Raw genomic sequence first — 24,601 nt, 5'->3', positions numbered from 1 at the left:
GCTAGGGCTTGGGGGTAAAGATTATGACACAGATTTCTGTATTCCCCAAAGCCTCAAACAGGAGTGCCCGAGAACTGGACTTAGTGGAAAGGATGGAAAGGGAGTAGAATACAAGCTGATTTGCCCAAGTTTGCTTACCCAGGTTACTGCACACAGCATCTACACACTAGCAAGTACATATATATCATCCCTCCACCAATTACTAGTGAGTACCTTTACACTGGTATCAACAAAAATTCAAAACTAGAGATTCTCTATCTTCATGATGAAATTAGAAGGCATTTGAGTAGGACTACCCTAAAATTTGTGAGCTTTTATTGCTGGACTCTTCAACTACTTCTTCCCTCCATCACTTTAACTGTCCTCCTCTCCTTGCATACTCAGTAATTGCCTCTCTGGCTCCTGGAGCCTGCAAGGCCTCCAAGGTGCTAATCACCTGGGCCTCTCTCTGGCTTCTGAACCTTGCTATATCCTCTGGAGTGCCCACTATATAAACACCTGCCTACCATGTCCAACAGGGCCCCATTGCACAGGCAACTCTCTACTTATGAAGCCTGTAACTTCTTTGTGCCCTCCTGCCCACTATCATAATGGATTTCTCCCTTGGGTGGGGTTCCTGCCTGTTCCTCCTTGTCCCTCATGGTTATACAGTTCTATGTCCCTCAACTCCCTCCTGAAGCTTGTTGGAACCCTCCTTATAGCGGGATTTTGCAACCCTTCCTTCTCTTTTCCTCAGACTCAAGTCTTACCTCCAACTCAGAGATTATATTAAAGCCTTGCTGTCTTACTGTAAACAACTTGGCCCCAGTATGGCTCAGTGGCCAAAGATGGTGCACTAAATTCTTGCTCTAAACTCTTGTAGATTGTAACAACTTCCCCCAATGCATAAGCAAATGATCCCAAAGTCTCTTATCTCTAAAATTTTAAATTTTTCCATTCTTAAATCATTTATCTCTATAATTTCTCTGTGCTCTGTTCTCAATATGTCTTTTAATACTATTATGTAAACACTTTTTACTTCAGTATTAATAAGTTCATTGGGTATGGTTAAAAACTCTGTAAACTCTGCAACAAAAACCTAAACTTGTAACAAAAAGTTGAATCTGAATTTGTCATATGTAACTCATCTCTTCTTTAGAAAAAATAAATTTACTCATGGTATATGTAACTTGGATTTGACTCTTGTTAAAAAATAAATCCACTAGGAAAATAGATATTTTAAATAGCAGCCATGTGACTTGCTTCCATTTTGGTTGTTAACCTCATCAAGATGGAGACAACCGTTTGACTGGTAGCCAGCCATCTTTTCGAATATTAAGGGGTACGTGCCATAAGACTTCACCACCATCTTGGTTAAAATAACAGTGTGATTTAAAGCAACTAAAGCAACAATTACAAAACTTCTTAGTCCTGTTGAGACCTTATGATCATATCCCCTTTAATTTAAGGAGACAATAACAGGTCTCCAAATTATCTTGGATTAGTATCAATTTTTATGATTAAATATAAAGATTTATAAAACCCTAAGGTTATAAAGGCCTACTAAATTTAACAGACATTGACGTTCAAATTTATATCTAACTACTATGTCTTTCTCAACAATGTTCAATGCCAGAATAAATTTCTAAGACTTATTCAGATTACCAAAACCTGTCTTAAAGATATATGTCTAAGGTTTTAGTTTTGATGCTAAAAGATCTTCAATTAAAAAATTGTAAGGCCCAAACTTAATATGGATAAAACTGTAAAATCTTAATCTTATAAAAAAGTTATCTACTGATTCGAGCAGCGGCGGCAGCACCAACAGCAGCAGCAGCTGGTCTAGAGGAAGGGCCATCAGCAGTAGAACCAAGCTGACAGGGTCCAGGCAGACCCTGCGCCCACGACCACTGGCCATTGCTGGCCAGCAGGGCTGCAAGCAGCAGAGGATTTACGGCGCCTTTCACCACACAGAAGCCACATCAGAACTCTGCCTCCCGCCAGTCAGATACGAGGCCTCCATATTGGTTCTCGGTCGCCAGAGAAATCAGACAGACTGAGGTACGCAAATACAACCCAAGACCAACATCGCGGGAGTCTAAGCCCAGCGGGCATTGGCCTGCACCCAGGCACTGAGCTGGTTGGGGGTGCAAACCCAGCCAGGAGGTTGTTTGCCCCGGCCATTTTGCCTTCGGGAAGCCAGAGAGTCCTAGCAGGCAAAACCAAACCAGCTAACAGGCATAGCCTGAGGCAGACATAGCAGGGATCTCAGATGGTCAGGCCCTGGACTGCCCCCAGGCCCTGGGCTGCTTGGTGGGCCATCTGTGTGCCGACCCGGAGAGGAGGTTGTTAACCCAGGCCTGCACGCGCTCCTGCAAGCGCTTCTGCCATTTTGCCTACAAGAAGCCAGAGAGTCCTACCAGGCAAAACCAGCTAACAGGCTAGCCCGAGGCGGACATAGCTGGGGTCTAAGACAGTCAAGCCCTGGACTGCCCCCAGGCCCTGGATGCTCAATGGGCCATCTGTGTGCCGACCCGGCCAGGAGTTTGTTAGCCCAGCAGACTCTCCCAGCACTTTCAGGGAGCGCGCACACCGCCTTCCTGGCCACCTGACAGACCCAACAACACTCACAGCTGAGGGGAACTTTGCTCAGACATTGGCCTGCCAGGCTTTTGCCTAGACTCAGGGCCTGAGCAGCAAGGCTAGCCTTGTGTGCACGAACCTGGTTGGGAGTTCTGCTGGCCAGCAGAGTGATCAGCATGCAGAAAAGGTCCTCACAGCATACACCCCTCAGCACTCCCTGAAGGAACAAAAAGGCACCATCTGGTTCACAGTCACAATCTGGGGCAAAACACACTAGGGCTGCAAAAGCACCCAAGAGGAGGACAGCACATCAGCAATCTGCAACAGGGGAAACCCTGCCATCCAGTGTTGCAAAAATAGCCCTAGAGCCTCTCAAGAGGTTGAAACACCAGCCAGAGACAAGACCAACTAGCTCTAGAGAACAAGATGGCAAAGGGCAAACGCAGGAATGCTGCTAACAGAAATCTAGGCAATATGGCAGCATCTGAACCAAACTCTCCAACACCAGCAAGTCCTGGTTATGCCAACACACCTGAGAAACAAGATTTGGATTTAAAATCACTGTTCATGATGCTGCTAGAAGAACACAAAAAGGACATGAATGAATCTATTAAAGAAATACAGGGGAACATGAATAAGCTAGAAACCCGTATAATGGAAACACAAAAATCACGTAAAGAAATGCAAGAGAATAACGCCCAAGAGATAGAAGCCAATAAAGAAGAAAGGCAAAAAAAAAAAAAAAAAAAAAAAAAAAAAAAAAAAAAAAAACTTAAAGAAATGCAGGAGAACTTGAGTCAACAGGCAGAAGTCATGAAAGAGGAAACACAAAAATCTCTTAAAGAATTACAGGAAAACACAAACAAACAAATGATGGAACTGAGCAAAACCATCCTGGATCTAAAAACAGAAGTAGAAACAACTAAGAAATCACAAAGGGACACAACTTTGGAGATAGAAAACCTTGAGAAGAAATCAGGGGCCATAGATGCAAATATAAACAACAGAATACAAGAGATGGAAGAAAGAATCTCAGATGCTAAAGATACCATAGAAACCATTGACTCAACTGTCAAAGAAAATGCAAAATGCAAAAAGCTTGTATCCCAGAACATCCAGGAAGTCCAGGATACAATGAGAAGACCAAACCTAAGGATTATAGGTATAGATGAGAGTGAAGATTTACAACGGAAAGGCCCAGCAAATATCTCCAACAAAAGTATGGAAGAAAACTTTCCTAACTTAAAGAAAGAGATGTCTATGAATATACAAGAAGCCTACAGAACTCCAAACAGACTGGACCTGAGCAGAAATACCTCCTGTCACATAATAATCAAAACCCCAAATGCACTAAACAAAGAAAGAATATTGAAGGCATTAAGAGAAAAAGGCCAAGTAACATATAAAGGAAGACCTACCAGAATCACACCAGACTTCTCACCAGAGACCATGAAAGCTACAAGATCCTGGGCAGATCACATGCAGACTCTATGAGAACACAAATGTCAGCCAAGACTACTATACCCAGCAAAACTCTCATTCACCATAGATGGAGAAACCAAGATATTCCATGACAAAACCAAATTTACACAATATCTTTCCACAAACCCAGCTCTGCAAAGAATAATAGAAGGAAAATGCGAATACAAGGAGGGAAACTACATCCTGAAAAAGCAAGATAGTTACCTTCCTTCATCAAACCCAAAAGAAGATAACAACTCAAATATAAAAAGAACATCAAAAATGACAGGAAGTAATAATCACTATTCCTTAATATCTCTTAACATCAATAGTCTCAAGTCCCCAATAAAAAGACATAGACTAACAGACTGGATAAGGAAACAGGACCCTACAATTTGCTGCATACAGGAGACACACCTCAGTGTCAAAGATAAAAAATACCTTAGAGTAAAAGGCTGGAAGACAATCTTACAAGCCAATGGTCACAGGAAATGAGCAGGAATAGCCATTCTAATATCAGATAAAATTGACTTTCAACCTAAAGTCGTCAAAAGAGACACAGAAGGACACTTCTTGCTGGTCAAAGGAAAAATCCACCAAGAAGAACTTTCAATCCTGAACATCTATGCGCCAAATGCAAGGGCACCCTCATTCATAAAAGAAACTTTACTAAAGCTCAAAGCACACATTGTACCTAACACAATAATTGTGAGGAACTTCAACACTCCACTCTCCTCAATGGACCGATCAGGAAAACAGAAACTAAACAGGGACACAGTAAAACTAATTGAAGCTTTGGACCAATTGGATTTGACTGATATTTATAGAACATTTCTCCCTAAAGCAAAAGAATATACCTTTTTCTCAGCACCTCATGGTTCCTTCTCCAAAATCGACCATATAATTGGTCACAAGACAGACCTCAACAAATATAAGAAGATTGAACTAATCCCATGCCTCTTATCAGATCACTATGGAGTAAGAGTGGTTTTCAATAGCAACAAAAACAACAGAAAGCCCACATACACATGTAGGCTGAACAATACTCAATGACACCTTGGACAAAGAAGAAATAAGGAAAGAAATCAGAGACTTTTTAGAATTTAATGAAAATGAAGGCACACCATACCCAAATCTTTGGGACACAATGAAAGCAGTGCTAAGAGGAAAACTCATAGCCCTGAGTGCCTCCAAAAAGAAAATGGAGAGAGCATACACTAGCAGCTTAACGACACACCTGAAAGTCCTGGAACAAAAAGAAGCCAATTCACCCAGGAGGAGTAGAAGCAGGAAATCATAAAACTCAGGGCTGAAATCAAGCAATTGGAAACAAAGAGAACCGTACAAAGAATCAACGAATCCAGGAGCTGGTTCTTTGAGAAAATCAACAAGATAGATAAACCCTTAGCCAGACTAACCAAAGGGCACAGAGACAGTATCCAGATTAACAAAGTTAGAAATGAAAAGGGGGATATAATAACAGAAACTGAGGAAATCCAAAAAATCATCAGATCCTACTACAAAAGCCTATACTCAACACAACTGGAGAATCTGGAGGAAATGGACACTACCCAACTCCTTCTACAATGCCACAATTACGCTGATACCAAAACCACACAAAGATCCAACAAAGAAAGAGAACTTCAGGCCAATTTCCCTTATGAACATCGATGCAAAATACTCAATAAAATTCTTGCCAACCAAATCCAAGAACACATCAAAACAATCATCCACCATGATCAAGTAGGCTTTATCCCAGGAATGCAGGGTTGGTTCAATATACGGAAATCCATCAATACAATCCACTACATAAACAAACTCAAAGAAAAAAACCACATGGTCATTTCATTGGATGCTGAAAAAGCATTTGACAAAATTTAGCATCTTTTCAGGCTTAAAGTCTTGGAAAGAACAGGAATTCAAGGCCCATACCTAAACCTAGTAAAAGCAATATACAGCAAACCGGTAGCTAGCATCAAACTAAATGGAGAGAAACTTGAAGCAATCCCACTAAAATCAGGGACTAGACAGGGCTGCCCCCTTTCTCCTTATCTTTTCAATATTGTACTTGAGGTACTAGCTCGGGCAATTTGACAACATAAGGAGGTCAAAGGGATACAAATTGGAAAGGAAGAAGTCAAACTATCATTATTTGCAGATGACATGATAGTCTACCTAAGTGACCCAAAAAACTCCACTAGAGAACTCCTACAGCTGATAAACAACTTCAGCAAAGTGGCAGGTTATAAAATCAACTCAAGCAAATCAGTGGCCTTCCTATACTCAAAGGATGAGCAGGCTGAGAAAGAATTTAGGGAAATGACCCCCTTCACAATAGCCACAAACAGTACAAAGTATCTTAGGGTGACTCTTACCAAACATGTGAAAGATCTGTATGACAAGAACTTCAAGACTCTGAAGAAGGAAATGGAAGAAGACCTCAAAAAATGGGAAAACCTCCCATGCTCATGGATCAGTAGAATCAATATAGTTAAAATGGTCATTTTGCCAAAAGCAATATACAGATTCAATGCAATACCCATCAAAATCCCAACTCAATTCTTCACAGAGTTCAGAAGAGCAATTATCAAATTCATGTGGAATAACAAAAAACCCAGGATAGATAAAACTATTCTCAGCAACAAAAGAAATTCTGGGGGAATCAGTATCCCTGACCTCAAGCAATACTACAGAGCAATAGTGTTAAAAACTGCATGGTATTGGTAGAGTGACAGGCAGGCAGATCAATGGAACAGGATTGAAGATCCAGAAATGAACCCACACTCCTATGGCCACTTGATCCTCGACAAAGGGGCTGAAAACATCCAATGGAGAAAAGATAGCCTTTTCAACAAATGGTGCTGGTTCAACTGGAGGTCAGCATGCAGAAGAATGTGAATTGATCCATCCTTGTCTCCTTGTACTAAGCTCAAATCCAAATGGATCAAGGACCTCCACATAAAGCCAGACACTCTGAAGCTAATAGAAAAGAAACTGGGGAAGACCCTTGAGGACATCGGTACAGGGAGAAAGTTTCTGAACAGAACACCAATAGCATATGCTCTAAGAGCAAGAATTGACAAATGGGACCTCATAAAATTGCAAAGTTTCTGTACGTCAAAGGACACCATCAAAAGGACAAATTGGCAATCAACAAATTGGGAAAAGATCTTCACCAATCCTACATCAGATAGAGGGCTAATATCCAATATATATAAAGAACTCAAGAAGTTAGACTCCAGAAAACCAAACAACCCTATTAAAAATGGGGTACAGAGTTAAACAAAGAATTCTCACCCGAAGAACTTCGGATGGCTTAGAAGCATCTTAAAAAATGCTCAACCTCATTAGTCATTAGGGAAATGCAAATCAAAACAACCCTGAGATTTCACCTTACACCAGTAAGAATGGCTAAGATTAAAAATTCAGGAGACAGCAGGTGTTGGCGAGGATGTGGAGAAAGAGGAACACTCCTCCACTGCTGGTGGGGTTGCAAATTGGTACAACCACTCTGGAAATCAATCTGGCTGTTCCTCTGAAAACTGGGCACCTCACTTCCAGAAGGTCCTGCTATACCACTCCTGGGCATATACCCAGAGGATTCCCCACCATATAATAAGGATACATGCTCTACTATGTTCATAGCAGCCCTATTTATAATTGCCAGATGCTGGAAAGAACCCAGGTATCCCTCAACAGAAGAGTGGATGCAAAAAATGTGGTATATCTACACAATGGAGTACTATTCAGCCATTAGAAACAATGAATTCATGAAATTCTTAGGCAAATGGATGGAGCTAGAGAACATCATACTAAGTGAGGTAACCCAGGAATCATGGTATGCACTCACTAATAAGTAGATATTAACCTAGAAAACTGGAATACCCAAAACATAATCCACACATCAAATGAGGTACAAGAAGAAAGGAGGAGTGGCCCCTTGTTCTGGAAAGACTCAGTGAAGCAGTATTCGGCAAAACCAGAACGGGGAAGTGGGAAGGGGTGGGTGGGAGGACAGGGGGAGAGAAAGGGGCTTACGGGACTTTTCGGGGAGTTGGGGGCTAGAAAAGGGGAAATCATTTGAAATGCAAATAAAAAATATATCGAATAAAAAATAAAAAAGAAAATTGGAATACCCAAAACATAATCCACACATCAAATGAGACACAAGAAGAAAGGAGGAGTGACCCCTTGTTCTGGAAAGACTCAGTGAAGCAGTATTTGGGAAAACCAGAACGGGGAAGTGGGAAAGGGTGGGTGGGAGGACAGGGGGAGAGAAGGGGGCTTATGGGACTTTATGGGAGTGGGGGACTAGAAAAGGGGAAATCATTTGAAATGTAAATAAAAAATATATTGAATTTAAAAAGAAATAAATAAATAAAAGTTATCTACTTATAAACTGTTAAAGATAATTAAAACATGCAATTTAATGCTCTGTCACCTTATAAATTTTCAATTATCTAATGATCTCAGAGCTATGCTCATAGTCATACTAAATTTGGCTATAATTCATTTAGTAACAAGCTTTATTTAGCCTCCTATATGTGTTGTCAAGGTTAACAAAAAAGAGTTTATTTAAAATCCTGTATACTTAACAGATAATAGTCTTTAAACTCTTCAGAGATTTGCTGAATATAGCATTTAAAATGTTTAACCAAAAATCCCCTATGCTAGACAGAAATGTCAGCTCCTAGAGTCGACCCTAAAGTGTCCAAAGAAGATGCCACCTGGATTGTGGTAACGTTATCCATTGTGAAAATAATTGTTCCATATCTTGCCTGCTACCAGGGTCCTACCCAGACTGAGGACACTTTGGGGCTGGTTGCCCTACTCTCTTGGCCAAGGTAGGTTCATTTTCCCAAGTTCCTTCTCAAAGGAATATCTCTGAGATCTGAGTCTGTCTGCTGAAAGCCAGTTCTGCTCTGTGTGACAGCTAAAAGTTAAATATTGTCCTATATGAAGACCTATGACCTCTGGCCCCGACTAAGCCATGGAAATCATGGGAGCCTAGGGTAACCAACAAGGTAAAGGTCTCTTATCATTTTAATTGATACATAGAATGTTTGGATTATACTTCCTGATTAATTTATCCTGCTCAAATCCCTGATAGAGCTAAGTTAGCTAGCTTTGTTGGGTAGCATACTAGCTACAGCTGCATTTTCATGTGTAAAAATCAGACCTCAAGCCTCGGGCTTCAGGCATCACTTTCCCAGGTCTTCAGCTGAGAAAGGCAGTTTACTTTCCTACTAGACTCTGAAAAGTGATAAACTCACAGATTCCTTGCATCCACTGCTTTTTCTACAATATGGATTTTAGTACAATGCTAATATGTTGCAAATATTTATCCTTTTGTAAATTTAAACATATTATGTAAGCTTGAATGAACTGACTTGGATCTACCTCTAACAGAACAGCTGAGTCCAGAGAAATATGCCTGTCAACCAATAGCCTTAGCTTCCATGACTGTTGTCTGTGCCTGAGGACAAAATCTCTCTCCCCTGGTTTTGGGACTCCCCTCTCCCAACTACCAGGATTATGGGTTAGAACTGGAACTTTGAATCATACACCCAAGATTAAAAATGTTTCCCCAAGCTCTTTAAATTTACCCTTTGTCACCAGGCTGTATCTGTTTCAATCTCTTTCCAGTCAACTGAAGACTACAAGCTGTACTTCCCTCACCCCAGGTGGTTCCACAGAACCTGAGCAGCAAGTGAAGTAGGCATAACCCCAGCCTGTCCTTTGACTACCATCCCAACCTTCCTGCCCCACCTCCAGACAGCAACACCCCAATTTAGGTAGGAGAGAACTATGGAAAAAGTAGCTGCCCCTTCATTATCTATCAAAGTCTGGACTGTTAAATCTCAAACCCAGGGCATCGCAGTACCTGTGGCTCCACCCAGCACTTCTTGCCCTGCCCCTACCCTAAACCTTTCCCTCCCAGGGACTGGGTATCTGCTTCCCTTCCCTCAGCCTGATCCCAATAGAACTCAACCATTTTAGCTACACCAATCTCTTAGTCATCTAGCCAGACCACCTCACTTGGTAGGTGGCTCCTCTCTTGCTCTTCCTGCCCCTAAGCCCCCACAGTGCCATTTGTTTGATACTAGACTCTTTCTTCTGACTGTTTCACTATTATATCTATAATAAAATATCTACTTATCCATGCTTCAGTGGTAATCAGCATGTCCTCCTCCTTTGATCTCATTTTTTTCATTCAATGTGTTTTCAATGGGCAGCTGAATATTGATATTGAAATGGTAGAAGAAATCCTTGAGTCTATGCTTCCAGCCCCACTCCGCAAGTAAGCAAGATTCATCACTGCACCTCATTCTGTCAGTTTCCCACCATCACTTCTTGTCACCTTCTCACCAAGGAATGGCTGAAAGTGACAAAGAAGAGCACAGAAATGTGTGGCAGCCAAATACATGCTCAGAATAGCAAGGGATGATTAATACTGCCTTCTTTCAGAAAAAAGTCAGTGTAATTAAATGATTGCTCACTGTCTTCTGATAATTTTTATTGTTCTTTTTACCTTATAAAAAGTGACTTACATTTCTTTATCAAAATGTCTACATCTTTTCTAAGTATATATTGTTCATCTTTTCCTTTTATTTCCAGAAAGGAAAAAGAAGATGATTTGTCCATAAGTTAATTATTTTGAAAATATGTGGATGCATAAATTACTTTTAATGGGGCACCTGAAGCTGTTCCTAAGATAGGAAACTAACATAAATATTATGTGAGCTCTAAGGTTCCCCACTTCGAATTCCGTGATGCTTACCTCTTCTCTCTGCCTTCTCTTATTTTTTTTTTCAGAAATATTGACTAAATCCCCACTTGGTACAAGAAACCATGCTGAGAATTGAAATGAAATGCTTAAGGCCCTGGCCTTAAGAAGCTTATCATCTAGTACCCAAGGCAAACACGTTCACAATGACAGTGATGCTGGGTGGTACATACTGAATGGAGTGCTAAGTGAAACATTTGACAGTTTTTTGCTTGTTGCTGTTATTGATTTTGTTTATTTTGCTTTTAACATTTGAGGGTTTCAAAGAAAGTAAACATGAGTTTACTCCTGGTGAGAAGCCAGGGAAAAGCTTCATAGGATGGAGAGCTGCTTGTCTGGCACATAACAGGATGGAGAGTTACATAAATAAGAGAGAATAAAGTAAGCTACTACAGATGACATCTTGAGAAATGACCAGTGTAACCTGGAGAATGCTTAAGGAAGGGTGCAAATTGTACTTTCCTCATAAGAAGTTAAGACTAAGAAGTCAATGGCCCAGGAGGTTGGCCAATAAGTTTGAAACTCATCACCTCAGCTCTGCACGCAGAGGCAGTCTGGGAGTGAGGTCCTTGCATCAATGGACATACACAAAGTCTGCATCATTAAAGGGATGCCCCAGGGTCTTTTCCTGTCCTGCTCAACACAGGACTGAGTCTATGACTTATTTGTAAGTTGACTAATTTAGAAAATACTTCCTGAGCATCCATGATGGCTTTTGTCCTGTGGAAAGAAGCCAGTATTATTTACAATTTCCTGCCGGCACAAGCATTTCCTGTGATCTTCTTGAAATGATCTCTAGAACTTGCAGAGTCAGCAAGCAAGAGAAATGCTTTGTAAATCACTACAGTAGGGGGAGTATGGGGATGTGTAGGGGTGTGTGGAGATGGGTGAGGGTGGGGTGTTGATTATCAGGCTTGCAGAGGCTCAAGAATTTCTTGCTCTAAGATGCAGCTCTACCTGTTCTCAGAGGCCCTCCTAGTGTAGCATAGCAGTGGACAGGTAGTCATGGCAGAATGTCTTACCATAGGTCAACTGATAAGTTTCAGTTTTCAAGATGAAACTATCCTGAGACAAATAATTGTGCTTTATGTAAAACTCTAGTTGAGTAAAATACATCCATCTTTCCCTTTTTTATGTCCCTTTTTATGTTAATTCTAATAATAATTCTTGCACTTTGTTACTAGCTCTTGAAAATGAGAATTAAATGATCATTTTGTTTATGAGTTATAGTAGGATTAAGACATAGTTAAACCTTGAAGATTTTATACTCTAACTTCAAATATTCCCTTAAAGATTATGGTGTCTTATATTCTAGAAAACATGGTAAAGACTAAAAGCAAAAAAAATAAATTTATATTCTAACTTCAAATATTCACCATGATTTTACATGATTAAAGATAATCATGTCTTGTGTACACTATTATATTCTAGAAAACATAATAGGAAGTAAAAGTCAAAGACATCTTCCAGTCTTGATGTAGTCTATACTAAGGTAAAATAAGGTAGGTAGATAAACACAACTGGTTAAACATATCATTAGATGCTGCATCAACAGCTTGTGTCATCTAAAAGGTGATGATAGAATAAAACATCCCTGGACAAGACGACACAGCTTCTGAGAATGCTAAGTAGACTTTAGTCACCAGTGCCAAGAGTTAGGCAAATACAGAAAGAAAGCACCATCTAAGAAAACTGGAGGCCAAGGAGAACAGAGTACTGCGTGTAGGGGTCTGGTCCTGTGTGGTAGGGGGAAACTTCAACATCAGTGAATCCCACAGAAAGCAAGGAAGGCCACATTACTCTCCCTGCACAGACTGGCCTCATTTACCCACAAGGCCTGCAGTTATTTCAGTGAGAACATTGACTCTCTAAAGCTGTTGGTAAGAAGGTACCAAGGAGTTCATGGAGATATTCAAACTTCGGGTCTCATTCATTTCAGCATGGGATATTGTTTAGTTCCAAGGTATTAGCTGTGCACTAACCCTGAGACGCACCCTGCTTCTTCAGTTAGCATGCCTGAGTCCCCTCTGCCTCTCTGACTACAGTGTTGTTTTGAGGAGAAAAGGCAGGCACTGCTGTCCCACCTTGAAAAATCTGTTTAGTTCTTAAAATAAGAATCAATTGCTTACATTTAACGTTGAATTCTCCCATGGGTAGGGTTTTTATTTCCACTAACTTGTTTGTACAAGTTCATGTCAAGTCATCGTAGAAATAGGTAAGGGACATCACATCTGATGATGGTGACCCTGGCTCAGAGTCTTGGCAATGCTGGCCTTCAAATTTATTAGGTTACTACAATCATATCATGAATCACCATGTTTCTATTAAATATAGATAATGACTCACATTTAATTATTTTACCATTATAAACAGAATCAATCACTCATAATACTGCACGAAAGTAGGGAATGTAGAAAGCTTGGAGCTTGCAATGTACAATGTGTTACCACATTCATTCCAGCAGCATCCTGGAGGATTCAAGAATCCTCCCAAACACCATCTGCACCAAGAACCTCCCAATATTCAAAGCAAGTGCCTGCAGATATAATCATTAAGTTCTCATTGGAGTAGGTTGGGCTTAGTTCAAGGACTAGCATGCTATCAGAAAGATACAAACAGTCCAAGTGACAAAATTCATTTGACAATGGCAATAAATTCCTAAGTAATGCTGCTGAGATCTGAGGATCTCAGACTTTCAGCCAGGAGAGGACAGCTGGCATAAAATCCCACAGGCTTCAGGGGCACCATGGCACAGCCAACTCTGAAATGCCTAAATTCCTGCTGTATTAAAAGAACCAGGCTTTGTGGCTATTTGTTACATCACCTGAAGGATTAATATAAATAATAAATAAGAATATAAGAATCTATTCAAAAAGTCAATGAAATGTTTTCATTATTTAAATAGGACTTTGTTATTGTTGTTCCAAACCTTCTGTGGCCAAAGCTGACTAGATGGCAAACATTCCATGGTATGTATTTTTGTGTTTGTTATATACAGAAAAGGGCAGAAAATAGTATTTTTCATGATAGAAATAAAGCAGAAGAGTCTCTGGGAGTTGAAGGGACGTAGGAGTGAGGAGAAGCCCATAGGAAGCATCTACGGTAAGACAGGAGCTCTGCTCTATGTCTTACCTAGGAAGTTCCACAAAGCTCTCAGAAGGTAAGAGCAGGTGGCAGTCCTTCACCCACATGCAGCTGTGCTCCAAATATTTGCTCTCTGAGAAAGCTCGAAGGGGCATGGCTGAGATAACCTTGCCTATTCCTTTTATGATGTGTCTACTGAAATTTTCTGTCCCACATGTCAGGAAAAAAATGCCCCCAGGTGCACCTTACCCAGCTACTAATGCTGGGAGGATGAGGACCTTGTGCAGGCCAGTTCTTGTGCAGCTTCTGGATAATTCCACCCCTAGTTCAATCTTCCAGCCTTCATCTGGCCAAGCTGGCACTACAGAAAAGCTATTGTTGATGGCTTCTGGGGACCTCTTTCTGCTGTGCATTTTTCCATTTTTAGAGGGACACTCTACTTCTTTCAGGCTCCTGGTTCTGTCAGAACTAAGAAAGCAGGCTCTCCCCCACCTCTTTATGTCTGGAGACTGGGAGGGCGTGAGTACTTGGTAATGCTTTCCTCACCACATTACTGGAATGATGAGCAATGGCCATCGCTTCTTTAGGACCCGCCCGGCTTTCAGCATCAGATATTAGCATTTAATAGGCAGGGCATCAAACACTGGCATTTGATATGCCAGTACGTTACATATCTTTTAGCTGACTTTTGGTTGCTTTATATATGTGGTCAGTGAACTTACTTTAGCTCCAACTCAGTTAAAACTAATTACCTCTTCCTTTCAGATGATGATATTTTAGTACCAAAAACAACAAAAAGTAAGGAGATTTCACATTTGAAAGGAATCACAAGGGTTGATATGAGTGTAAGAAGAATAAAAATTGAGGGCTAGGTGAAGTACTCACTAGCCCTCAGATGTGAGAGCATAAGATAGGGTGGCCTATGGTTTCTGGGAACTGTGGGTTGGGCAGGCAGTCTTACTATATGTGTCCTTGTCACACGGGGAGGCCTGTGGCTGCTAGGTGACCATGTTATGCCAGAGGTCAAGTCTGAAGAAGACTTTGAGGGCTGAATTCCTTGTGAGGGGGAAAAGGAGAATGAGGAAAGGCATCCTGAGCTAAAAAGGGCCCACTCCATGGGGCATAAGCAGTGTGCAGCAGAATCTTTTCAGGTGATAAAAGATACTCTTATTTCACAAAAATCTTTCAAGAGGAGAGCTATAAGAGCAAACTTATAGTGATAATGTGCGGTGGTGAATTCAGGGGTAAAGCTGCTAACAAACAAAACAGCTCGGTTTTTGTTTGTTTGTTGTTTGTTGTTTCTGGTTTTTTATCCTTGTTTTGTTTTTTCTTGCTTAGCTTTGCTTTTTTTTTAGGCAATTAAAATTGCTGAAAATTTACAAATGTAGAGAGATATAATTAAAGTAAAGCTTTTTAGAATATTCTTTTTCTTCTCAAAGTTTAAGAGAAAAAACTACCTAATAAAATATTAAAGGTCAAAACTAAAATGTCAACAAACATAAATATGAAAAGAAGAGTCCAGGTGAAGTCAAAGTGATGCTGGTAACTCTGGTGGTTGATGTTGCACAGTTTCTGCTGCTGAATAAAACATTGACCAAAAGCAACTTGGGTAAGAAGGGTCTATTTGACTATTTGTCACGCAGCTTACAGACCATTATTTAATTAGGCCAGAGGAACAAACTGAAGCAGAGATTATGGAAGAATGCTGCTTACTGGCTTGCACAGCATGCTTTCTTGCACATCCCAGGATCACCTGTGCAGACGGGTCATTGCCCACAGTGGGTTGAGCACTCTTTGTCAATCTCTAAGCAAGAAAATGGCCAATAGAATGGAGGCATATCCTCTACAGAGATTCTGTCTTCCCAATGATGTCCTAGGTTACTGAACACTACCCAGCTTAGTGGTATGATTGTTTCAAAGCGGTGGGCCTGCAGTGTTCCCTGCTGCTGCCTTGCACTGCCCTTCAGTGCTGCCCTGTCCTCACATCTCCACTGCCCTCACTGTTGCATCACCTCCCTAGTTCCAGTTCTCCTTTGAGCAGGTATTCAAAGTTGAAATTGTCTGAGAATTGACTTTGTCACCAAACTCATCCCCTTGGGTTTCATTTTGATGGTCTTAGCCACATTCCTGCTGATTATCAGTCAGGGAGAGGACACTGAATATTCAAATGTCCTCCCAGTGGGAAAGCTCAGGCCATTGAATATTCAAAATTTCAAGATGGGGCTGTGAATGCAGCCCAGCAGTAGAGTGCTTGTCTCAGCAAGAGTAGCGCTAAATTCAATGCTTAGCATCAGGAAAACAAGGCATTTCAAATCACACACACAAAATTCCCACACTGGGTCTACAATACTTTGAGGCTCAATATAGAAGCTCTATCCTTTTCTTCAAGCTGGGGCCTGACCCTTGCCTGCAACAGAGACACTAAACAATAATTAACATAATGTCATTTTTAAGGCTGGGAGTTCTGGGGTAGAAAGTCTGAAGACCAAGGTTGCCTCCTGCATAAACAATCGCCCCTTAAACAACAAGGTGGTATGGCTTTGTTAAGAGGCCATAGACTTAAAAAAAAAGTGCTAGACAAAGAATGGGGGAAGCTGCCTTAATCCCCTAGGAAAGAACAGCCCTTGTTATTTGGGTGTGAATCTTTGTGACATCCTGCTCTGAAAGCTCCCTTTAGACTACAGTCTTCATTGCCTCATAGAATTGCTTTAACTCTACAACTTTAGTAAAGACACTAATATTTCAACAAACATTCTCACAATTCACATAATCCTTCCTAGGGTTAAACATTGGACCCTTTTGTGACAAACCAAGCAGACAGTAAGAAAATAGGGCATAAAATTGATAGCAAAAGACTTACTGAACCATCAATGAGTAGCCCATGATATGTAGCCCCAGGGCAGGACAGTACCCATGACCTGACAGGGATACACAGGCTCAGTGTCAGCAGCTAACTCCTAAAGAACATTAGACCCAGATTACCTTTCACAGGTGAAGATGGATTCTGAGGCACTGCCTGGCTCTGTGACGATGACCTTCTCACAGTACCAGTACTGGGATTTGTCACTGGCCTCGCAGTGCAACAGCACCTTCTGCAGGTTTCCTAGAGACACTGCTTCGATCTGAAATGCATCAATCTGGTGGAGAAAAGCCCCGTGGAAATAACTACAACAAATGATAAATGCTAGCAATAAGAGTAGCCCAAGGCGTCCAGGAGCAGCACAGCTCTTGAAAAGAGAAAATGTTACCACAGTTAGCAGCACAATGGTCAGTAAGGGAAGGAAACATTAGCAAAATACTTTCCATCTATTAAAATGTATTTCTGGATGTCTTCTCTTTCCAATTTTTACTTTCTTCACTGTCCTTTCAGATGTGAAAGAAAAACATAACTAATGAGTTATTTCCAGCTGCAGGCCCTAAGAAGCAGCTGCTAAGGATGCACTGACAGAGGCCCTTCCCGTGCATGCTGATACCTGCAAAGGGGTGGAAGACAAACTTGCCTTTCTCACTTCCCTTCCCTTCTCTCTTCAGTAATGCCTCTCATGTGTCTTCCTCTGTAAATAGACTATGGTCTGGAGTTTGTCGTGAGAGTACCCAGCAATCTTCATTCCTAAATAGAATCAGTTTATCATATCAAAACTGTGCTGACCTTTTTTAAAGATGCAGGACCTGGATGGAATGTACTGCTGGTTAGAATATAGAAGGCCCTTTCACAGCCCTTCCTCAAGACTGTGCTTTATCTGAGCAAAGTGGCATGAATTTAGCTAAACTGGACAAGTGTCAGCAAATGATAGTTGCCTGTTAGTTACTGTTACTTTATTTCCTAGTTTAAAAAACAAAAGAAAACAGTGAACTCAGAATTGGTGCATTGTTTTTAAGGGCTATGCAATATCAGCTGTGGTCTACAGTATCACCAAGTTAAAAGTTCACTGCAAATATCTGGAGTCTAAACTTTTGGTTGGTGTTACTAAAAACCTTCTCTTGCTTCAGCTAGACCAACGCTGCAGCTAGTTTATGAAGATATGTCTGTGAAGCCTCTTGAATGTGCTTTCGCAACCTCACGCACTGACAGGATCACCTTTCAAGGGATATTTCATGACACGTGTCACCTGTTGCAACAGAGCCAGCTTAACCCTGGCTTAACCCATCTTAACCCTCGCTCATAAGACCTTGATATGCCATGCACTAAAGAAATGATATTTTAAAAGGATAAACTCTGCAATGAACCAGGGAAGAAAACATTTATTTGCCTCTGATTCTAGACTTTAAAATGATACCATTAAAATTACACTTTGACTCCTCTTTGCTCAGAGTGCAACTATGCCTCCAATTCAAGTTCAGTTTCAGTCCAGAGTGCCTTGTCCCCACTCTGTAGGACAAGTAGTGCATTAAGATGAACTGAAGAAGACCAACAGTAACGATGACTTGGCAATTCTTAGCCTGTCATCTTGATTAGTTCCCTTGATGCTATGCTGCCTCAGAATACGGCATTTCAGCAGGGTGCCATGGTGCCCTAATCATTTATCGGAAAGTGGGATAATGACAGAGGCTGGACCTTATGCAAAGCCAGCTAATCAATACAGAGGATATTGTCACCAAACTGAGTAAAATTAATACATAATATTTAAGCTTTGTTTCTGCTATGAATTATTTCATATGTGAACTCAAAGAAAAAAATGAGTATAACATTCTCATCCAATAGAAGCTTTTCTATAACTTTCACAAATAAAAGACACGGATAAAGTTTACTTTCTCTGATGTTTTATAATTCATTGGCCAAATAATCAAGTCTAACAATAGTATCAAACTGGTTCAGGGTACCTTTTTCTTAGGAATGCATCTTTGGGTATCTCCTCACAATAATGCCACAAGCCCAAACAATGTCTCCTTCCCAAATACAACCAGGTTCCAGACATTCATAGAGAAGCCCCAAATGTTCAAATGCACTCTTTCATGTAGGAAAAAAGAAGCTTGATTTCATTTTAGTTGTCTTAAGAGGAGGGCACTGTGGTAATACATGAAATAATCTGCAAACACTTTTTTGGTATAACCTTCCTAACTGTTCAACCTGTGGGTAATGATCTCTTTGGGAGTCACAGATAAGATATCCTGCATATCAGATATCTACATTTTGATTTAAAACAGAGGCAAAGTTACAGTTTTAAAGTAGCAATAAAATAATTTTGTGGTTGGGGGTTACCACAACATGACGAACTGTATTAAAGGGTCACAGCATCAGGAAGGTTGAGAACCACTTGTCTAGAACAATGCTATTAGTTCGTTAGGAACATGTCCATGCATATTCCCCTTTAAATCTTTCCAACTGTTCGTTTTTTTTTTTCACAGTACTAATTTAATGTTCTTTCTTTGTTCTATTGTTCACTATAGATCTGGCATGTACCATTTGTCTTTCAAGAACAAACTCAAAGAAACGCTTTGAAAATGGGCAAAAACAAAACCCTTGAGAAGTAGTCAGAAAACTTGAATTAAAGATGCTCTAGAGCTCAGCTGAAGCCTGACAAGCACCTTTCCCTTTTTTAAAGCTCACGTGACCACATCAAAAGGAACTTTATAGAAACTCACCTGTCCTCTTTGAAACCGGACAGGCATGTTGGATCTATGCAACAGTCGAAGGCCAGAGTCTCCTCTTTCCCCATAAAGACACAGGGAGACTTCAGACTCGGTTTTTGCTTCTTTCAACTGCCCAGTATACACATCAACATGGTATCTCACTACTGACAAAGCAATGGGGAGAGAAATCAAAAGAAAATTAATACCTCAGAATCCACGAAAGCAGAGTCTAGATCAACATGTTTTCCAGAACTAGCCAAAAACCTTGCCTGTCATATCCACTGTCTATATTTAGACATATTGAAACAAATTTGTCCCTTGCATTTTAATTTTATTTCTAAATAGACATTTTTCAGATGGAGAAATAAAATATTACTTAAAAGCTTAGTATACAAATGGCATAGAAAGGTATTTTATCTTTAGCAGGGAGGGCGACCTGCCTTTATATGTGATGTCTAAAGTTTAAATGATGCCAACAGTTCTGAGAAAATAAGTCAAGATTGCAGTGATGAGTGAGACACCAGGTGACTCTAGAAAAGCCAGACAAGGCACAAGAATGACATTTCTTATCTTCACAGCCTTAGCTTTTGTGTCTCTCACTGGATCATAAGAACTATTTTAAGATATGCTTAATCCTGTATCCTCCAGTGACCAAGACTGTGACACTGAATAAGTCACTTGTTAATGAATACAACAAGAATCTAAAAAGCTGAAAAAATAGTTTCCAAATACATAGTTCAGAAGTAAATTCAAGCATCTACAAAAAAGTGCACATATGCAACAGAGGCTACCAAAAATTAATAACACACATGGAAAAATAGGTTCTCCTTCCTTCATTACAGGAAGCTCACACACAAGGTCCCCATTAGCCTGGTTCCGAGAGAGACACACATTTGCAACAAAATTTAGGGTCTTCTTGCTCTTCACATTTTCCATTGTCACCTGGGATTGAAAGGAACAAGGGTCAAATAGAGTGATTTATATTTTTTCATCTATCTCTACATACAAACACACCACAAGGATTGTTCAAAGTGGTCACTGTGGTAACAGGGACAGATTATAAGCAGTGGCTGTCTAGAAGAATTGATCATATCTTTAATTTATTTTATGAAATATTTGACAAATATTTTTAAATGACTTATTTTTAAAATAAAAATAATCTTTTAACCATTAGCAAGCATTCCATACTAAAATGTGAACTTGGGCATTTGAAATGAACTCTGTCCAAGTGAAAGTCTCAATTTCACCTGTAGCAAGGACCAAAAAAATAAACTATTAGACAAACTCGAAAGGAGAATATGTTTTCATGTTAGTTTCCCGTCCAAGCTCCACAGCAGAATGTTATAGAGTTTCTAACATCTTTTAAGTACATTCTGAAACATGCAGGCTATAGAGAAGCCCAAAATGACTGTTCATCCTAGTGTGGTCACAGACCCCTTGTTTCCCCACTAGTAGATAATCCGCAGAAGCCTTGCTCCTTTGGGCTGTTCCCCCATGCCATGGTCTTCATATCCCAGTAGAGCACCACAGAAGAAACTTCACAAGTGTTTGTCTTCTCAACTTTATCAAGGATGAAATGCCCATCTTTTGATAAAATCCCAGTTAATGGTCTCTAAAAGGCCTCATCTCCATCTTGTCCCCACCAGTTACTCTGCAAGAACACCTGAGGCCACTGTCCAGGGCTCTTTCTCAGACTCCTCTGATAGACCCACCATCTATTTTAGTCCAAAGCTCCTCCTACATTATATCCTTCTACTCATCAATCTCCTTTATGGGACTCCTCCAAGTGGCCACGTTCTAAATCCCTGCCTTCTATAAGTATTTCAAGTTGAACACACAAAATTAGAGATACAAAGCAAGAACTAACACATGAGTGAGAACATGTGACAAGCTTCCCTCTTCTTGGATTTAACACACTTGTTTTCCCTTCTAGTAACCTGCAAACTGAGCAAGTACTGAAAAGTTTTCATTGTAGGAATGCACCACATCATCATTATTCAGTAATCAGCTAATGATCCCTAGACTGATTACATTTCCCATTTAAAATCAGTATCTTTTAAAATCCAAAGTCTCCCTCACCCAATACACTAGGAACAGATGGGTAAAGGCTCCAGATAGGCTTAAGCTTACTTCTCCATGTTCAATGAGTTGCTTGGGTGTGTCCTCTGCAATGCCCCCACCCCTGCAGTCAGTTTTCAGAGAACAACCCATTGTCTTAGAAACAGCCTTGGTTGTTTGTGGACTTCCAGGGATCCCCTTCACACAATTGAATGCATCCCAGTTCTGATACTGGAATATTCACTTGGTGGAAAGTGGGGAATCTGTCAGCCCCATTTTTCGGAGACCTCATTACAGTCACCTTTATATATTTGGAGAGATCCCACAGCAATAGGTTTCCATATTATCCCTCAAATACTTTTCAATTCTAGCTGTCTCTCCTCACATTCCCTTCCTTATCCTATGCCCCTTCCCCTCCCCATCAGATCCTACAATTCACATCATACCCTGTCCCCAAGTCCACCTATAAAATCGATTCTATTTACCTCTCCAAGGGAGATCTGTATGTCCTCCTAATCCCTTCCTGTATACTTAAACACTCTGGGTCTATGGGTTGTTGGTTTGTTATCATTTATTTAATGGCTAAAATTTACATATAAGTGAACATATACCATATTTGTTTTTCTGGATCTAGGTTACCTCACTCAGGATGATTTATTCTAGACCCTGCAGACTAGAAACATAAACACCAATCCAACCACAAAACCTATGACCTGCAATATGTCCTTCCTATGAGATATGCTAGGGCAATCCTGGCACACAACTTGTGGGAATAAGCAACAAATATCTGATTTGGCTTTATTCCCACTCCACAATATGGAACCGCTACTCTACACCACCTGGGTAGTCAAGAATCAGAAACTAGATAGCCCAGACACCCAAGGTAAAGCCAAATACTACTGGTCTAAAAAACAAAACAAAAAAGTAAAAGTAAAATGACTCCTAATGATATGATGCCTGGTGTCAAAGGCTGGTATCTTATTCAGCCATTATCTGAGGAACAGCAGATAGGAACAAAGACAAAAACATATGGCCATACATTATACACAGAGAGAGACTTTGGAACACACATGTTTAAATGGAATGGCTTCATCAAATTCGCCCACTCAGAAATCAGGGAACCCCACTGAGGAAAAGGCAGAAAGAGTGTAAGAGGCAGATAGGATGAGGACACCGAGAGAACAAAGCGCTTTGAATCAGCTGAGCAATGTTCATATGTACTCACAAAGATCGAAGCAGCAAGAACAGAGCAGTCATGGGTCTACATCAGGTCTTCTGTCTAAATTATAGCATTTAGCTTCGTATTCCTATGGAATTCCTGAGTATATGAACAAGTGAGCCTTTGATTCTTCTACCTACACTGGGGGCTCTTTTTCTTTTCTTGAGTTGCCTTGTCCAGCCTCGGTATGATGGTTTTAATTTTATTTATTATTATTTTGTTGTGTTTGGTTGTTATCTCCTAGAAACCTGGTTTTTCCTAATGATTGATAGAAAGGGAATGGATCTGGATAGGAAGGGAGATAGGGAAGAACTGTGAGAAATAAAGAAAGGGGAAACTATGATCAAGATATATTATATAAGAAAATAAACCAAAAATCAAAAATAAATCAAACAAAATAGTGTTTCATTGCAAAAAGTCCAAAGTATTTTTTAAAATTCAAAATGAAATTGCAATTTTTAACTATGTTTTGGGCTTCTTTCTAATATCTTCCTGGTACTGTGCATAGGAAATTTTAATATGAAGCCACACCAACAAATCTGATGAACATTTAAAGTGTAGGAAATATGCTACAAGATTTGGTTCTAGATAGGGAGGGCCAATGCCAAGTGTCAGCGATTAACATTTTCTTTCTGGTTTCAGAATGTGAAAAGGTTGTAAGACTTGAACTGTTCTTGAGGTCATTTTAAGTGTCCTTGAAAATCAGAGGCAGTGTTGACCCTGAATTCTGAAGACTTACATTTGCTCCTGTATCTCTGCTACCCCATTAGTTATACACACTGGACAAGGAATCAGGGATGTATGGTGACTCTGATACATGCACCAGTTTATCATTGCTTCAAATAAGCTACACAACTTTGAGAGTGTGTCTATAAATTGCTGGAATTCTCTGAGATTAAACATTTGACTACAGAGTTTCTGAAAAGAAGCTGATCTTCCTGCTGCTCACTGAGCCCAGAACTATTTTTCTTACTATAGTTTATCCCTTGATCTTTTCTTTCAGTGGTTCTTTCTAGAATGCTGAAGTGGGGAAATAACCAAAACTGAAAAGAAATGGAAATATTTATGAAATAATTCAGCTAAATCTAAAGATTTCCTGGGGTTCATACCAATTATGCCATTATTTCATGTAGTGAAACTACTAACAGATTCTCCAAATCTATGACACAGTTCAAATGTTCAAAAGAGTTGAGAAGTTTCCAGAGAGATTTATTCTATTTGAATTGCTTTATACAAGCAGAGTGTAGCAGAGGCAACCGGCAGGTGGGAAAAGGGCCCTAGGCTACTATGGTCTCATATACAGGCATAGCTCAGCCATAAAATTCCAAGCAATACTGTATGACTTCCCTTTAATTAACAAGAACTTACAAAGAATTTTACATATTTTATAAATATTTAAGTGAACAATATATGTTTTGTCAATTTTTTAATGCCAAAAACATTTGCCCAACATCTGATGAGGACTCTTCTAGGTTTTGAATCTATGGTATAGTTCCTATTCTGTTGTTCACTTTCCAATGAGGTTCATCATTAAAGAAACATACCAGATAAGAACAGTATCACAAAGAAAAGGGGAGGGGTCTTCGGAAGCCCCGGGGTGCTCACTTTTAGTTCTGAGTCCAAGGACAGACAAACGGTATGAGACTAGTGAGGCTTCAGTGTGATGACCAAGGGCAGAGGGATCACAGGAGTGAACAGGACCAGCTGGGGATGGACATTGTGTGTTGGTTTTTTTTTTTTTTTTTTTTTTTTTTAGATCATTCCTGCTCACTGAAGCCTGCATACTAATGCTCAGGGACAGAAGTTGAAGAGATATTACAGGGGACTTTCAGTAGAAAGAAAACAATCAAACAAAAAAA

The 24,601-nt window shown here is 40.1% G+C and overlaps 1 protein-coding gene across 1 annotated transcript in view; it reads right to left on the bottom strand.

Annotated features, from left to right (window-relative positions):
* Window positions 1-24,601, bottom strand: part of Rp1 (RP1 axonemal microtubule associated) — a 187,044-nt gene that overhangs the window by 5,562 nt on the left and 156,881 nt on the right. The window contains exons 19-21 of the mRNA XM_052175416.1: window positions 20,275-20,407; window positions 19,478-19,629; window positions 16,877-17,031 (exon numbers count right to left, since the gene is read on the bottom strand). Of these exons, the coding sequence (XP_052031376.1) occupies window positions 16,877-17,031; window positions 19,478-19,629; window positions 20,275-20,407 (440 nt within the window). The remainder of the gene's footprint in view (window positions 1-16,876; window positions 17,032-19,477; window positions 19,630-20,274; window positions 20,408-24,601) is intronic.

This window comes from Apodemus sylvaticus, chromosome 3 (genome assembly GCF_947179515.1).
Source record: "Apodemus sylvaticus chromosome 3, mApoSyl1.1, whole genome shotgun sequence".
Taxonomy (NCBI): Eukaryota; Metazoa; Chordata; class Mammalia; order Rodentia; family Muridae; genus Apodemus; species Apodemus sylvaticus.
The sequence above is the reverse complement of the archived record's forward strand: the minus strand, read 5'-3'. Positions and strand labels throughout refer to the sequence as shown.